Raw genomic sequence first — 18,587 nt, forward strand, 5'->3', positions numbered from 1 at the left:
TCAAGCTCGAGTCAAGATCGAGAGCTTGAGTCAATATCGAGCTTACAGACAAGAGTCGTTGCAACCGCACTAAGGGAGAGAATCCTGACAGGAATTAGGGAAAAGTTAATTCATCATGGGCTCTCCACTATGTATTTTTTATTATATCTAAAGTAGGATTCCTCCACTATAAAAGGGATGATTGTTGTTTCTGTAAAGACACATTCACATGGTAACAAGAATATTATTTTCTCATAGTGAAAGATTAACCTTTTGAGCTCCATTACTTCATCTTATTTTGTTCATTCATTTTTCTTCTCTCAACTGTGTTTATCTTTTATTCTTTATAGTCAAGATTGGATATTTCTATTTCTTTTTACGATTTGTGTCAAGTTATACCACATACCCTTAGAACTACGTTCAAATTCAACTCTATCTAATTTTCCGGATAAACAATCACTTTTGGATTGAGAGAAATGAGTGAGTCTTCCAAAATAAACAAGTTGATCCTAAGAGCATCATCAGAAGAATTATACAGGAAATCTTCTATAGGGAATCACATAAGACAAGACTTGCTAAGGAGCTTGAAAATTTGAATTTTCATCTTGTATAATATAGTCTGTCTTGTTAGTAACTTTGGAAATTAGATGTTAGTTGTGAGAAGTATATCCTGCAGTTGCCTATCTTTAGGTTTTTCTTTGTATTGACGGTACATAATACCTTTGGTAATAAAATCCTATTTACCCAAAAAAAAAAAAAGTTGCTATCTTGTATGTTAAAACTTGTTTACAATATAAATAAATGATCTTTTTAAAATTTGTTATAAAAGCTTCTCTATTATTATTAATTATTTTTCGTGTTACCTGCAGTGAAATAAAATTTATAAAATTCTAATTCTTAGAGTTTTAATTATTGTTAATAAAATTAATTATTCTTAGTCTGCTTATTTATTTCATCATAGAACGTCATGAGCTCATATAATAAATTACTATTTCCAACATTTTCTTCTCGAAAAATAATATTATTTTTTCATAGGTAAGTCCGTTACGTAAATTTTTAAAAAATGTTATAAATTTTAAAGAGGTGCAAAAAAGATAAAGCTTGTTAATGTAAGAAAAATAGGCATTTAAAAAATGATATATGAGGGAAGAGTGTCTATTGTTTAAAATTGAGTAAAGAATTTGAGTTTTAAAGCAAAATTAAAAGGTGCAAATAATATTCACCCAAAACTAATATAGAGCATGTTTGGATGGGCTTAAAAGCGGGTCAAACCAGCTTTTAAGCAGTTTTAAACTTGTGGAAGTGTTTGGCAACCAAAAAATGGGCTTAAATAAAGTTAAAATCTACTTTAAAAAGTCAAAACCAATAAGTTGGAAAACCCTAACTTTTTCTACATTGGCTTAAAAGCCATATTGCTTTGACCAAGAATATTATATTTTTATCCCTTATAATTTTTCTTAATCCCGAAATTACCCTTAAGTAAAAACCCTACAGCATACTATTTTTTTCCCCATTCTCCAATATTTGTCAATTTCTTGAAGTTCTGAACGTGAGGCAAACAATAGTTTTTTAAATAATGTTTGATACATTCCAATATTTTGTAAATATTGTTCTTTTGGCTTCTTTTTTTTGTTCCATAATATTTAATTTTTTTGGTCGTTGAATCCTTTCTTTTGTTTTTTAATTGGTGTAACTATATTCTAAAATCAAATAATTCAATAAATTTACGTGTTACCCCTGAATTTGAAGCTATGAACGGAAAATATAATATTATGGTCATCATCTTCTTTATAATGTTAACAACTTTAAGGATATTTCAGTCATTTTAACAAGAAAAAGTGTTTACCAGCACTTGTTTACCACACACTTAATCAGCTTGTTAAGTTTTAGCACTTTTATCCAAACACATAATTACTTATTTATAAAATAAATTCCAGCACTTATGCTTTTAAACACTTAACTTAAAAGCTACTTTTTTTTTTAAGTCAATCAGCTTGTTAAGTTTCAGCACTTTTATCCAAACACGTAACTGCTTATTTATAAAATAAATTTCAGCACTTATGCTTTTAAACACTTAACTTAAAAGCTACTTTTTTTTAAGTCAATCACCTTGTTAAGTTTCAGCACTTTTATCCAAATACGTAACTGCTTGTTTATAAAATAAATTCCATCACCTATACTTTTAAACAATTAACTTAAAACGGCGTACGGGTATCATGTTAGACTTGGGACCACTTTCCTACCCAAAGTCCTCTATGTCTCATCCACCGTAGTTCACGGTCAGGCATTTGGCAGAAACAAAAGAAAAAACGAAAACATCATCAATAAGTACTAAAGAACTAGGGTTTACACAGTCCTATATTAGGTACAATATGATATGATTCCAACTTTAGCGATCTCGCACATGACCTTCTGTAACGAAAGCACATGCACTTCCTTCTGTAAACAAAACAGGTTCTTAAACAGCTGTCAAACCACGTGACCCCCAATTCCTAAACTATTTCCCAACTCAAACTCCAACTCTTTCCTCAAGTAGTCCACTCCTTCGACACGTTACTAGACGACATTCTCCACCTCTCCCTAATCTCAAACTCCGCAACTTCCTACTGCTTTCCAAGTGATTTTACAGTCTTGTTAACAAGATTAATTCTTAACAACGTATTCTTAATCTTGTTAATGTAAAGTTTATATTATGGAAATGCAAAAAATAAATAAGAGAAAATCATAGAATAAACAAAGAATCCATAATAATAACAATAAACAATAACCATAGTAAAAATCAAATAAATAGCATGTACGCGGTCACCACCGCCCACGAGTAAAAGTCACAAAAACGAATAAACATCAACCGAGTAAGATGACTAAAATAAATCCTAAAATCATAAACATCTCGTGCGCAAATCCAAAATGCAAACTCTCCTCAGATCTAAAACATTAAAGATGCAGCGAAGATAGCTACAACTGCAGATCCGGCGACGGCGACTCTGTTCAAGGAAGCAGCGTTAGGAGACGAGGTTGGAGAACCGGCGGGAGCAGCGCCGATGGATGGGGGAAGAGCAACGCCGCCGTTAGGAGCAAATGCCGGAGTATCAGCAGTTGGTGGAGCTGGTGGAGATGCCAATGGAGATTCAGAAGGAGAAGCGGCAGTAGTAGGAGACTGTGAAGGAGCGGATACCGGTGTAACAACAGCAGTTGGAGGTGATGCTACTGGTGCAACCGGTGATGCCTTCGGTGTAGCTGCCGGAGAAGCTCCCGGAGCCTGAGCAAAAGCAGATCCGGCGACCAAAGCGAACACAAATGCGAACATCATCTTCGAGTAAGCCATTTCTTTCTCTCTCTAGAAGCTTTTTCGAAAACTCTTGTTTTGAAGTGTTGAGCAGTTTTTAGAGAGAGAAAGTGTAAGTATTTTCTGTATAAAGAGAGTTGCAGAGACAAGGAACACCGCCACAGGGAAAGGAGTATATATAGGAGAGATTGAAAGTTGAATTTAGTCTGATTACGTCTTTATTTCCGTGTTGAGAGATCTGAAACGTACACGTGTATAGTTGGAAAATCGAACACATAAGGTTTTGCGAAACGGTAGGATTCTAAGGACCGTTGGATCATTTAATTATTATTATTACTAACATAAATTATGGTTATCGTTATGATTGGCACGTTCTAAGGGGAAATTAAAAAGTTTGTTTTTGTGTTGGCCACCTGATTGGTGGGACCACATAACGGTGTGATAGAGTTGGATTACTAATAATTGTCAATGGTGTATAGAACTTTAATACTAATCAAATTACTTAAAGTTTAATTATTTATATTTGTCCAAAGTAAGTGTAAATTGGTACCACTATTTTTTGGGTACTAGTATAACAGGTTAAAATTGTAGTAATTGTAATTTATTTATTTTTGCATAAATACAGGTCGAATAAAAGACTTAAAAAATGATGACTTCCAACGGAAAATTACAGATCACAGTTTCATGTGCAGTAGAGATTAGTGTTTGATGATTAAAAGTTAATTATTAGCATAAACTTTACGTAAAAATATATTAAGCATTTTAGAATTCGAAGATGGTCAGGGTAGGTGAGACTTTGAGAACAGTTTTTTTTTTTTTTTTCGAATTCAATTAAGATACTATCATAGTAGTAAAGTGGTTTAAATTTGTGAAGTGTAAGAGAAGTTGGATTACAGAGCGTGGTAGATGAACAACAATAACAAACTCAGTTTGATATCGTAAATGGAGTCTGGGGAAGGTAGTATTTACGCAAATCTTATCTCTACCTCATAAAGATAAAGAGATTGTTTCTGATAGACACTCGACTCAAGAAACAATGAAGATAAAACAATAAAGTAGCAAAGAATATTAATAACAATGTAACATGGTAACGGACCTGAATGACACGTGATTATAGGTTGGACATTAAACAAAGTCATTATGAATAGACACACTAATTGGAAAAAAGTCATTATTATTTTTTCAGTATCAACAAATTTTACGTTAATCAAAAGTTTTCTCATCTTTTGCTTCAATTGCAATAGTCTTTATTTATATTTTCTCAAAATCACATCAAAGACCGAACCTTTTGGAAAAACAAGACAGGAGAGGGGACAGCTGTTATATATGGGAGTAAAGGAAAAGAAAATTAAAGTACCAGTTGTCTTTGTATACTATATTAAATACTACTCTGTTTCAGTTTATTTGAATTTATTTTATTTTTTGTCCGTTTCAAAAAGAATAATTTCCTTCTAAATTTGGTAAAAGTTTAGTTTAAACTTATCATTCTAACCTTAATGAGAAACTTTTATAACCATACAAATACTTTGGACCCCTTTTTGACTTATTTAGGACCACAAATTTTAAAATTCTTCACTTTTTTTTAAATTTCGTGTTCAATCAAAGAGATTCACATAAATTCAAACGAGCGGGAGTACTCAACTAAAATTTGTGAAGTGGGGGCAGAACGTGCACTGCCCAAGGTCCTTTCACATCTCAGATTCCTTTTTAATTTCCTAGTCGCATTTATGTACGCTTTGGCCGGAAAAAACGGCTTGATTTTTATGTCTAATCTTGTTTTATTTATTTTTCTGGTTCTAAATTTAATTTTTTCTAACATTATTTTGTGTTTATAAAAAGACTTTTGTAATATACTTTTGTTGCGATAGAACGAACAATTGTGACTCGATCTCTATAATAAAATTCCTAGTATTTTTTTAAGCAAGCGCAACGCAACAGTCTCTTTTGTGTTCGTTTTTTTTTTTTACTGTGATAAACTGAAACTTATAATCTAATATTATTGATGTCTGGCAAAGTAATAGCGTATTTGACTAATTTTATTTTTTTTTGGCCAAAATATTTTTATTATTACTAAAAAAGTGCTTTTTAAAAAAATTAAGGTATTTAGTCATGCTTTTATAAGGAAAAAAATATATTTTTAAGTAGAAGCATAAGTAATTTTTGAGAAGCTCTCAAAAGTACTTTTGAGAAAAATACATTTAGAAATAATTTTTAAATATTTAAAAAAATATTAATTGCTGATCAATGTATTTTTCAAATTAATAAATCAAATACCTCTTACCAAAAGTATTTTTTTGAAAAATATTTTTGAGAAAAATATGTTTTAAAATAAATTGATTATAGAAGTGTGCGTTACATTCTGGCTATTCTTTTTCTCCTAGGCCGATCACCTATTCAATGGAAATATTTAAAAAAAAAGAAAATGTGTGACAGTTACACAAGAAAGTTGGATGTGTTGACTGTTGTCCTTCCTATTCCAAATGATATTGATCTTGTACGACACATAATACGAAAATAACGATGTGCTTCCAACTTTGGGAAAACGCGGATTAAGAAAAGTTCAATGTGGTTTTATCATTTAATCAAGTTTCCTGGCTTGGTCAACAACGTCGTACACTGCGTATGATCCATCCGAAAAAGAAAAAAAAAATGTTTTGTTTTCATTTCTTTCCTTTTGGTAAGATTGCTTGCTTTGCTTGATAGTTGAGAGGAGAAGAGGCTACGCATCTCCAGAAAATTGTTCCACTTCCATCACGAGAGTACTAGTTCTTTTTTTAAATAATAAATTCAAGCATTCGAAATTTAATAGGATAAAACTTTAAAGGTTTTTATTTGAGAAGAGATCCAAATCATTTTTTTTTTGGGTTTTACTCCCAGCGTTCGATATTCATATTGGAGTCCAACTAAATCTAAATTTGCATTGGGAAATCCCGCATTAGGTTCCTTAACAAAATTCATATCCAGGTCTTGAACCCGAAACTTCTGATTGAAAATGAAGGAGTACTTACTACTTACCACTTCACCAAAACCCTTTTTGGTGATCCATATGATTATTTCACTGTACCCTCGACTCGACGGTGAGAGAAGTAATACTTTTCCTATAATTTGTAAATAGGGGTGTACATGAACCGGGTTGGTTCGATTTTTATCAAAACCAAACCAAACCAACTATATCGGTTTGGATTGGTTCGATTTTACCGGGGTTTTCGGGTTTTTTTGTTATATGAATATTATTTTTATCTTACTTTGTTAAATTTTTGATAAGTAAATATATGTTTAATAAAAATTAAAAAATATAAGATCTATTAAAATATTCTTATGGAAAATTTTTCTTAGTAACACATGATAGTTATTTTTTAGCCGTTTAACAATAATTTTATGTTGATATACACATTCAAGGTTAACCGAATTTAGTAATTAAACATAAAAATAAATATGAACCTATATAATAATATGTTCTATATAATTTTAAATTATTAAAATACCATTTTAAATTCGAAAAAGATATAAGAATTTAATAGATCTTGACATATGAATATGGAAGAACAAAAAGATTGACGTATTTACACTTAATAAGAAAATGATCATACAACCTATTATTTAAAGTTAATAAATGGGTCACTTTATATTTAACTAAATATTACATCTCATAAGAAAATCGCAAATATTTCTAGACATTTTAAAAAGAAAATTCTATAAAAAGTCTTAAAAGTATATATAAAAATTATATATTTATATGTCAGTTTAGTTCGGGTTTTTTTACTCAATACCAAACTAAATCAAACCAAACCTAATCGGGTTTTTTAAACGATTTGGTTTGACTTTTTGCGATTTTTCGATTCGATTTGTACGTCCCTATTTGTAAGCTTACTTAAATCACCCCTCAATCCATCTTACGTCATGTTTGGTTGTGGTGAAAATAGAGGATGGTTGAACGACTGAAAGTAAAAATAGAGTAAAGGTAATTTTTCTCATTTGGTCAAGTCCAATTGGAAAGGTATCTCATTTTTACTACTCCACTCTATAACTAGCTAGACGAAATTCACCTCTAATCCTAGTAGCTGTCCCAGTTTATTTGGTAGTGAAAAATATTAAGGTGAGAGATGAATTTCAAAATAAATGAAAGTGAATCCAAGGGTTGTGTATAAAATTAACATTTTGAAATATTTGAACTTGTTTAGCATAAAAAATGGGACTCGGCTCCTTTTTTCTTTTTTTTCTTTTAATGATCAGCGCTTTCAAGAAAAGCAGACACCATTTTGAACAAGTTATTAAAATATAAAGCAAACAGTTAAGCTGATGACTCAGATAAAATACCAAACAACCGAAAGAAAAGAATTTGTCATCGCTTTGACAAGTTTATTGAAGTAATAGTACTTAAAAGAAGTAAATCGTCATTAAATTTCAATGGCTTACTGTTTCTTCGCTTCTTCCCCTTCCTAAAACGAGCATGGTATATATCTCATGTTATTTTGAAACTATTGCAACAAATACGAAGAGATAAACGTTAAGGGGCCGTTTGCTTCAGTGGTTAGGTTGGTTATCTCAGTATAAATTTTAAAATTAAATTTATTCCGTGTTTACTTTGAGGTATTAGTTAAAACTGTTATTAGTTGTATACCATAATTTTGGTATTAATTAATGGTGGAATAAGTTATCGAGGTTATAATCTTGGTTGTAATCCCACGTTTATACTTTTGGGATATCCTTTATTTGGAACTAAATGACCATCTGGATTTGTTTAGTGGTAGGGAATTTATAGAACAAGTTCTTTTTTATAATAATACATGTTATTTTTCATCATAACAGGTGGGGCAATTTTATACACCAAGACTTTAAGATAGATGGCAATAAGTCATCTAACGGGTGATTTAAATTTTTATATCCAGGTTTTCGCTTATTTTATTGACTGTTACGCCACTCTTTTGGGCGAGAACAAGTTATTAGTTCAAGTTTTTAGTGACACCAATAGTTTGATTGCCGCTAAGAAAAATTAGGATTAATTTCACCAATGGTCATCCAACTTATCATTTATTTCATAAAAGTCACTTATCTATTTTTCATCACTTAAAAGTCACTCAATTTTACCTTTGTAACTTAAAAGTCATTCTAGTTCAAAACCTATAAAATATCCTATAAAAATATGATATGGTTAAATTTAATTAAAAATCTAATTATAGTGTCACATAAGCTTAGATGGACCATACCCAATTTAGACCCATTTCATCCACAGTTTGACTTGACCGATAACCCAAATGGGTTTTAATATTTTGAACATTAGAAGGAAAAGAAGAGAATAATTATTTTGTGCTAAAAATATCTTACTTTATTTGTTACGTAATAACCTCAATGCCACTACATATAATTTTATTAAAAATATGAACAGAACTAGCACAAAATCAGTTTTTGCATCCTTCATATCATTTTATAATTTTTCACGAAGTTAAAATACTACTATATCAATCTCACACAACATATAAATGTACCACTAACGTACAAGAACAACAAGCTAATAAAAACCTATTTTCACAAATTACTATTCCATTAAAGTCAAAATATTGCTTATTAAGCAATACTAACAGACAAAAATATTGCTCAGTAAGAAACACCCACAATGAAATTGTATAGTAGAAATTGTCAATATACACCACAACCGTAGAGAACCTATAGCGATAGTTTGGACAAAAGAAAGATACAACGTATTGTGTCATTGACCGTAAATATACAACCAAAACTTAAAGATAAATTCAAAAGACTTAATTTTTCTTAAATTTCTTAGACTTCTTTTTCTACAAATTAACCACAAAATCAAAGTGCTAGTCCACTTAATTGTTCAAATATTAAAAACCTATTTTGGTTATAGGTCAAATCGGGCTGAGGAAGAAATGAGTCTAACTTAGATATGGTCTATTTAAATTTATGTGACATTATTGTTAGATTTTTTAATTAAATATAATATCATGTCATATTTTTTATTGGAGATATTTTATAGATTTTGAACTAGAATAACTTTTAAGTTACAAAGGTAAAGTTGAGTGACTTTTAAATGATGAAAAATAGATAAGTAACTTTTGTGAAATAAATGATAAGTTGGATGACATTACGTGAAATTAACACAAGAAATTACTTGGCCTGGCAGGTTGGCACGAGTCTTAAAAGATAACCTTGACAGCACATTGTCTGAAATATGAAATTAAAAGTACATTTACTTGAACCATAACCCGTAAGGCAAAATAATCTTAATTACCTTTACGTGTGGGCCAAAGTTACCTACAATTAATTGTTCATGAAGTCAAACGTAGAACAGATCATAGTACCAACTCTATGCTTCCAAGTAACTACTTAAACTTTTGAAAGTTTGAATATGAACCAATTCCCCCATGTTTTAGATGATTATTTATTCACGAAAAAGAAAGACCAACGAAAGGTATCCAATTGCATAAACTAATTAGATTTTAACCAAGCTTGTGCGTGACCTGTGCTTGACTTTACCTTCATATAAAAGGTTATCAAAACCATGCCAGAAATATATCCCGTCATCTTCAACTTAAGATGAAGGCTTTTATTTTATTTTATTATTTTTTTTTTTTTACTAATGGTGTTGGCCCTTCAATAAGTCCATATCCGAAAAATGAAAGTAGCTAAAATGAGAATGTTGAGATGAATATGCAGACATACCGCGAAAGACAAGTTTAGGAATGAAGTTATTAGGGACAAGGTGAGAGTAGCCTCGGTGGAGAACAAGTTGCGGGAATCGAGGCTGAGATGGTTTGTTGTCACGACCCAAAATCCAACCACAGACGTCGTGATGGCACGTAATCTCTAAAACTAGGTAAGCCGATTTCAATTACATTTTTGGAGCCATTTTTTTTTTAATTAAATATGTAACCAAAACTAACAGCGTAACAAATATGAATGTACAACCTCTCAAGACTGTTAGTACTGAGTCACGAACTCTAACTGAATACATGGAATGATCACGAGGACCGAATATACAATACTGTTTGATTAAAATTAACAGTACAATGAAATGAAAAGACTCCAAGGGACTGCGATGACCAAGCAACTCTACCTTGAATCCTTACTATCCCGCTTTAACTCTTCTCAAGTCTGATGTCTCCAATACCTGGCTTTGCACAAAAATGTGCAGAAGTGTAGTATGAGTACACCACGGTCGGTACCCAATAAGTATCAAGACTAACCTCAATGGAGTAGAGACGAGGTACAGTCAAGACACTCATTAGTCTAATAACCTGTGCAATATAATATACAAAATAATAGGAAACAAATAATAATAATAATAATAATAATAATAATAATAATAATAATAATAATAATAATAATAATAATAATAATAATAATAATAAGGGCAGGATAAAATAATCAGTTATATGCGCAATAGACAACAAGAACAATTAATATCACTCAACAATTAATAAACACAATTACACCCAATTAAATCAAGTCCTTCAAATAAATGTCTTTCACATATAATTCTTCCTGATAACTCTTTTTTAAATATAATTTTCTGAAATAATTATTTTTTAAATATAATTCTTTCAATAAATCTTTTCAAATATAATTTCCTCAAATAAATATCTTTCAAATACAATTCTTTCATATAATACTTTCTAAGTAAAAATCCTTCCAAATAAATATTTTGAATATAATTTTTTCAATTAAAAAGTCACCATGAGACACCTTATTTCATAATCATAAAATTACGGGTCTCGACCCTTTTTTTTTATATTTTCACGGCACCTCGTGCCCATAATTAAATCATCATATTTTTCCGGCACCTCGTGCCCTCATTTCATCTCACAACTGCATGGACAATTCACGTGCCAAATATCATTATCATTTCATCATAGCACCTCGTGCCCACATTTCATATCACAACTGCATTGACAATTCACATGCCAAATATCCTCATTATTTACTCACGGCATCTAGTGCCCACATTTCAATTTATATTCCGCCTGGCAATAGCCACCGGCTCTCAATTTCAACATAAATCATATTGTTATCAATTTACCAACAATAAGACAAATTGCACAAGGCATAAAAGTAAACACAAGAAAATCACAACATCACATGAAAATCATCAACACCACAACCCCACATCATCACATATCGTCCTGGACAATAGCCACCCTTATCGCTCATATTGACATCCATATCAATCCTATAGCCACCCTTATCGCTCCGCCCAAATAATATCAATAGCCATTTTTATCGCTCCTATTGCCACCCTTCTCGCTCCAATAACCATCCTTATCGCTCCGCCCATACAATATTTCAACAAACACAACAGTGAAATACCACCCTTATAACCACATAATATCAACGGTGAAATGCCACCCTTATCTCCCCAAAATAACAACTCACATAACACAACAATTTACACGGAAAATTATTACAGCAACATAAAAAATCAATTCATATCACAATTTTCCCAATGGCCACAACCAAATTTCAAAGCTACAACCAAGTCAATTAATTTTACAACAAATAGCCAAAAGCTCCGCACAATATGTACAACACCCAAAAATAATCAATAGAGATAGGAATTACTCAACATAAAGCAAAGTCTTCATTAAATTTAAATTTTCAATAATTATATAAATACCTCTTCTTAAATTCATTTAATTAATTATTTGCAGAGGAAAAATTCATAATGAAATTAAATTCCAATAATTATCAAACCAACAAATTCACGGAATTACATAAATAATCAAGTAACAATCACATCAAATTGTCATATAACAACAGATTCAACAACAACAAGGATTTAGGCACGACAATTAGATGATTAAATATATACCAACAATTACCCAATTTACCACACAATATGCTCAGGACTTTAACTCAATAAAATTTACACATATAAGCCGAGTACGTACTCGTCACCTCGCGTACACGGCTTTTCACATTTCACAAATGTGATGACCCAAAATGTCATCTTTAAATTTAATAAGTAATTCTATATTCTAAGACCTCGAAAAGCACTATTTATCATTACTCGACTTGCGTGTACATTCTGTAAAAAATTTTCGGAAAGTTTTCAGGTGAAAAATGAATTAAAATGTGAATTAGAGCTTTAAAACTCAACTGAGTTGACTTTGATCAACATTTTGAACAAACGGACTCGGACCAGTATAGTGATAGTTTTGATAGGTCTGTATCGTGATTTGGGACTTAGGCGTATGCCCGGAATCAAATTCCGAGGTCCCTAGCCCGAGATATGGAATTTTGATAAAAAATTTAAAGTTTAAGTTCAAATAGTGACCGGATGTCGAATTATATGCAAATAACCCCGGAATAGAATTTTGATGATTCCAACAACTCCGTATGGTGATTTTGGACTTAGGAGCATGATCGGAATTTTATTTGGAAGTCCGTAGTGGAATTAGGCTTGAAATGCCGAAAGTTGAATTTTTGGAAAGTTTGACCGAGGGGTTGACTTTTTGATATCGGGTTCGAAATCCGATTCTGAAAATTTTCATAGCTCAGTTATGTTATTTATGACTTGTGTGCAAAAATTGAAGTCATTCCGAATTGATTTGATGTGTTTCGACACAAGATATAGAATTTGAAAGTTCAAAGTTCATTGATTTTGATTTGAGGTGCGATTTGTCGTTTTGATGTAGTTTGAAGCCTCGACTAAGTTTGTATGGTATTTTGGGATATGTTGAAATAATTGGTTAGGGTCCCGAGGGTCTCGGGTGGATTTTGGAAGGTAAACGGAATGAATTTCGGACAAAGATTGATGGAAATTTCTGTTGCAGAAATTCCGTGCGTGGAGCCAACTTTGGGAGCTTATATCTCGCAATTCATAAGGTATCAGAAAATATACAAAACATAAAAGTCGTAGTCGTTTGATTATAGGTTCCAGAAAGTTAAACTATGCATTATTTGGACATTTGTACAGAAAGTTATGACGGATTGAATAAAGGCTGGTAGAGCAGTTTTGCCAGAAATTTCGCCAGAAATTCTGATGCATGCAGCCGATTTTGGGAGCTTATATCTCGCAATGCATAAGGAATCAGAAAAATTGCAAAACATTAATGTTGTAGTCGGTGGATTTTAGTTTCCAGAAAGTTAAACCATTTATCATTTGGACATTTGGACATAAAGTTATGATCAATTGAAGTAAGACTGGTAGAGCTATTTCTGGTGGACTTTTAGTGACGAAAAATGGACTTTTAGTGACGGATTGGCAGAAACTTAAGGACCAAAAATGGTCATTTCATTCATTTCGTTTTGGATTTTTGGATCACGGTTCTTGGGCGATTTTTGGGCGATTTTCACGGGAAAACATTGGGGTAAGTGTTCCTTATCCTATATTGATTATATTTCATGATTCCATACTCATTTACATCATGAATCCGTGAATTTATGGAAGAAAAATCAAGATTTTTGCAAAATCTTCCAAAAACGAAAATTTAAGATTTGGAGGTCGAGTTGTTATCGGATTTTGGTAAAATTGGTATGGGTGGACTCGTAATTGAATGGGTTGTCGGATTTTATAAGTTTCGCCGGATTTCGAGATGTGGGCCCCACGGGCAAATTTTGAGCTAATTTCGGATTTTAATGAAAATGTAATATTTTCTTATGAAATTGATTACTATAATTTTTGTTGACTGTATCGAATTAATTATGACTAGATACGAGTCGATCGGAGTCATAAAATCGAGAAAAAAGCATAATACTTGATTAAATTGGAGCAAGTCGAGGTAAGTGACTTGTCCAACCTTGTGTGGAGGAAATTTTTCCTAGGATTGGTATTGATGTGATTATTGAAATGTGTTAAAAATCGTGTGCACGAGGTGACGAGTGTGTACACGGGATAAATTGCGAAAGATTATATTTTAAAATTGTGTAGATCACTGTTGCGCATTTATTAAATTATTTTATCTTGTTATATTCTTAATCGTTTTCTTACTAATTGTTTTACCTGTTTAGTTGAAACTTGGTTTCTTTTATTCTGTGCATTATTTGAAGGTTGATTTTCTTTAAATTAAATATTATTAATATGAAGTATTTAACATTTTTAAACTTGATATTGAAGTAACGTAGTAAAGATTTTGAAATATTATTTTCCTAAATTATTTACTCCTGAATATTTTTATACTCATTGTGAGGGAGCCGTGAGCTCTTTATTGTGGAAAACTATTATTGATGATTTATTTTGACATGAGCCGTGAGCTCTTTATTGTGGAAAAATATTGTTGTTAAATTATTTTGGCAAGTTAAATTATTTGAGCACTTGAGGTGCAAATTGTGATATATTGTGATATTGATACGCATGCGGTAGTATAAGGTCTGGGTGTTGAAACGCATGCGGTGAGATAAGGGTGGCTTGATACGCGTGGCTAGTAGGGGAACTACTAGAAGTCATGCGGTGTGATAAGGGTGGCTAAAACGCGGGATGCTATTTCGGGAAAAAAATATTTTCTTTAAATAAATTGTGAAGGCTCCCGCGGTGATATAAGGAAATGAGATATTGTGAATTTGTTTATGATTTGGGACTACGAGGAGGTACCTCTGGAGTGCCCTTGTTGATATTGATTTATGGCCGCAGTTGCCTTTGATTATTGTTGTGATTTTTTTTAAAGTTGAAAAGAATTCTGTTTTGTTTCCACGAGGTATTTATTTACCATTATTTGATGTAATTTAATGTGAAATACTACTTGATTCATTTCCATTGTCATTTTATCTTATAATATTGTTTAAACATTTTACCATGCCATTATTTATTCTCCAGTAGGGCTTGACCTGACCTCGTCACTACTCTACCGAGGTTAGGCTTGGCACTTACTGGGTACCGTTGTGGTGTACTCATACTACGCTTCTGCACATCTTTTTGTGCAGATTCAGGTATATCTTACCAGCCTAGACGTCAGTGAGTTACCTGCGTATGGAGACTTCGAGGTATATCTGCCAGCATCCGCAGACTCCGGAGTCCCCTTCTATCATTTTATGTTGCTTCCTTATATTTTATTTAGACCTTGATATATAGAGACATTGAGAATAAATTCTTAGAAGCTTGTGACTTATTTCTACCGGGTTTTGGGAGTTAAAATTATTTGAATTGTAGTTTATTTATTTAAGATATTTATTATTATTCCGCATTGATAGGCTTACCTAGTCTTAGAGACTAGGTGCCATCACGACATCCTACGGAGGGAATTTGGGGTCGTGACAAGTTGGTATCAGAGCACTAGGTTCATAGGTGTTATGAGTCACAAGCAGGTTTAGTAGAGTCTTGTGGATCGGTACGGAGACGTCTGTACTTATCTTCGAGAGGCTATGGAACTGTTAGGAAAATATTCACTTCTTTGATTCCTTATCGTGCGACATTGATTTAGCTTGAAACATATATCTCATATTCCTTTGTATCCACTCGTGTATGATATTGCGCACTCAATATCAGTTGTGCGTCGATAGTTCGTGATGCCTCAGATGGACTACGAGGGAGCCAGAGATGCTCAAACATTGCCTCAACGTGTGGTTCCGACTAAAAATGCGGGCGTATTGAGAGATCACCTAGTGAATCATGTGGGGGTGCAACAGACGTTGGCGTCTGGTTGATTTATACAAGCTGTGAAGATTATTATTGTGGATCATCGGACGTTATGACCTATGACTTCGCGCCGAGTAGGGGGAGTCCACTACCAATGGGTGGATTGCGGGGTCATGTATTATATCAGTTTTGGCTTGAAATGTATATATGTGGTACTGAAAGGTTCCCTAAAATTTACACATGTTTAAGGCCTGAGATTTCGTAGAGGATTAGGTTGGGACTTGCGGTATGTACGCCTCCTTAATAATCCTATACTTCAATACCAAAGGAGTTATAGAAATAACTCTATACTTATAGAAGGTCTACTCAGCGTGGACGTCACTGTTATGGATTTTGGGGTGCTTCGGAGTAAGTACACTTGTTGACGAGAGTCTGGACTATGTGGTTCGTGATAAGATTTGTCTGTATGGAGCTCTACTTTCGTGATCGTTGTGTATAAATAGGGGTAAGGGTTACCCCAAAGAAGAATCGAAGAGTTTGTTAAGAAATTGGTCAGCTCAACAGTGTTGAGTCAGCATAACAAAAGAAGAAATTTGCCTTGGGAGAGATAATTCTCCACCAGTGTTCGTGGCAAGCCTATGAAGAGGGCAGATCAGCCAATGCAACACTGCCCACTTGGCTCAGTTCTTAGAAATGCTTTTGAAAGAGTTTGTTTTCTGGACTCTCCATAATGCGTGGCACATAGGGTTTGAACGGTTGCGTCATGTCACCATTGACGATTTCAGAATATGCCATCAAGTTCAATAAGTTAGCCCGTCATACTCCTACTTTGCTTCCTACACCCAGAAGGCGAGTCCATAGACTCATTAAAGAACTCAATTATAATCGTAAAATTTTGTACGACTCGGGAGCTACAAGCTGATACTTCATTTATGCTAGTTGTACAAATTGCCAAGATATTAGAACGTGTTCGGGGTAAGAAAAAAGGAAACTAAGGAGACCAAGACGTCTCGAGGTTCTAGGGGATTCAGTGGATTCTACTCTACAAGTATAAATCATTATGGCGGGGGCTCAGGCAGTCGTCCAGCCCAGTCCGCACATCGGATTACTCGGGGTGCTCCAGTAAGTTCTTTTAATGCACCACCGACATGAGTTCCTACAATGGTTATTCCAGTTATCTGCACAGACTCAATATGAGCAGCCTAACCCGCAAAAGGGTTGTTATGAATACGGTGATACTAGGCACATCATGAGAAAATTATTTCAAACTTGGGAGAGGCATATTTCATCAAAGCACTCAGGCTACGTGCCCCTATTGCAATTACTACACCACCCACACGACCAGTTAAGGGTGGAGGACATACGGGTAAAAGGCGTCCTAGAGGTGGAGACCCAGCCGTTGATATATTTATTTTACGGTATGGCGGAGGTCGCTACATCAGATGGTGTCGTTACAGGTACGACCTCGATTTAATATAAAGGAATAATTTCCTTAAGTTGATTCGGTTCTCAATATCGAAACGAGTCTTCCTATTGTGCTCCACTTATGAGTGAGTTTCATAATTCTATAATTTACTTATGTGTTTACCCCTGTTGGGAGATTTTATAGAGATAACTATGCCTATCATTTCGTGTTGGTCACTAATAAGAGCTGTGAGGCTAAATGTGGCTTTTTGTTACTCATTTCGGTAAATTTTGATGTAAATTCCGAATAATTAATTACAAATTATGAATTATATGCCCTACCGATGTGGGTTCATTATGTGTTGTGATTTGGTGTAACCGAAATTATTTAAAAGGAGAAAATAGAAATTTGCAATTGGCACAATGTGCATATTACTTGTGATTCAGAACTGAGGACGAGATCCTCATATTTTTATATAAATTGATATGTTTAAACCGGGCTACGAGCTGCGGTGGAAGTTATATAAGGACGAGATCCTTGTGAGGAAAATTCTTGTGTTTAAGTTCTCCCTTGTGAAATTAAATTTGTACTTTAGTACTAATAGGGAGTCATGCCTGTTAGGCTTATTTGAAAATTCTTATATGAAATTCTCTGTGCATAGTTGCCAATTTTGTGTTGTAATTATTGAGTTTTAACCTACGAGGTAGGTTCCCGCCTAGGTGACGTCAAATGTGACTCGTTAATTCGGATAACTAATTATGAGGTTTTCATGCCTCGCATCTAGTTATCAGTATTGTGAAGGTTTGCAACGAGATTTTTGTTAACATGAAGTTAATTGACGATTTTGTAATTGATTATGAACAACTATTAAGACCAGATTGACCCAGAAGGGTGCTCCGTTCAGATGGACCGAGGAATGTGAGGAGAGCTTCCAAAAGCTCAAGACAGCTTTGACTACAGCCCCAATGTTGGTATTACCTATAGGTTCAGGGTCTTATACTGTGTATTGTGATGTGTCGCGTATTGGTCTCGGCACAATGTTGATGTAAGACAGTAGGGTGATTGCCTACGCGTCCCGACAGTTAAAGGTACATGAGAAGAATTATCCGGTCCATGACCTTGAGTTAGCAGCTATTGTTCATGCCTTGAAGATTTGGCGGCATTATTAGTACGGTGTCCATTGTGAGGTCTACACCGATCACCGAAGTCTATAGCATCTATTTAAACATAATGATCTTAATTTGCGGCAGCATAGGTGGTTGGAGTTGCTTAAGGATTATGACATCACCATTCTCTATCATCCTGGGAAGGCCAATCTAGTGGCCGATGCCTTGAGTCGTAAGGCGAAGAGTTTGGGCAGCTTAACATATTTACCGGTAGCAAAGAGGCCT

General features: G+C 33.4%; 1 protein-coding gene across 1 annotated transcript; it reads right to left on the reverse strand.

The window, feature by feature from the left end:
* Positions 1 to 2,704: 2,704 nt before the first annotated feature.
* LOC107783615 (uncharacterized) lies at positions 2,705 to 3,420 on the reverse strand. Its single transcript, XM_016604600.2, has one exon. It carries the CDS (start codon positions 3,302 to 3,304, stop codon positions 2,906 to 2,908), a length of 399 nt encoding a protein of 132 aa, XP_016460086.1. The 5' UTR covers positions 3,305 to 3,420; the 3' UTR covers positions 2,705 to 2,905.
* Between the last annotated feature and the right edge of the window lie 15,167 nt (positions 3,421 to 18,587).

Source organism: Nicotiana tabacum, chromosome 12 (assembly GCF_000715075.1).
Source record: "Nicotiana tabacum cultivar K326 chromosome 12, ASM71507v2, whole genome shotgun sequence".
NCBI classification, from domain to species: domain Eukaryota; kingdom Viridiplantae; phylum Streptophyta; class Magnoliopsida; order Solanales; family Solanaceae; genus Nicotiana; species Nicotiana tabacum.

What these genes read in the sequence shown, in the direction of transcription:
- LOC107783615 (XM_016604600.2), bottom strand. Translation starts at nt 3,304, where the DNA reads ATGGCTTACTCGAAGATGATGTTCGCATTTGTGTTCGCTTTGGTCGCC.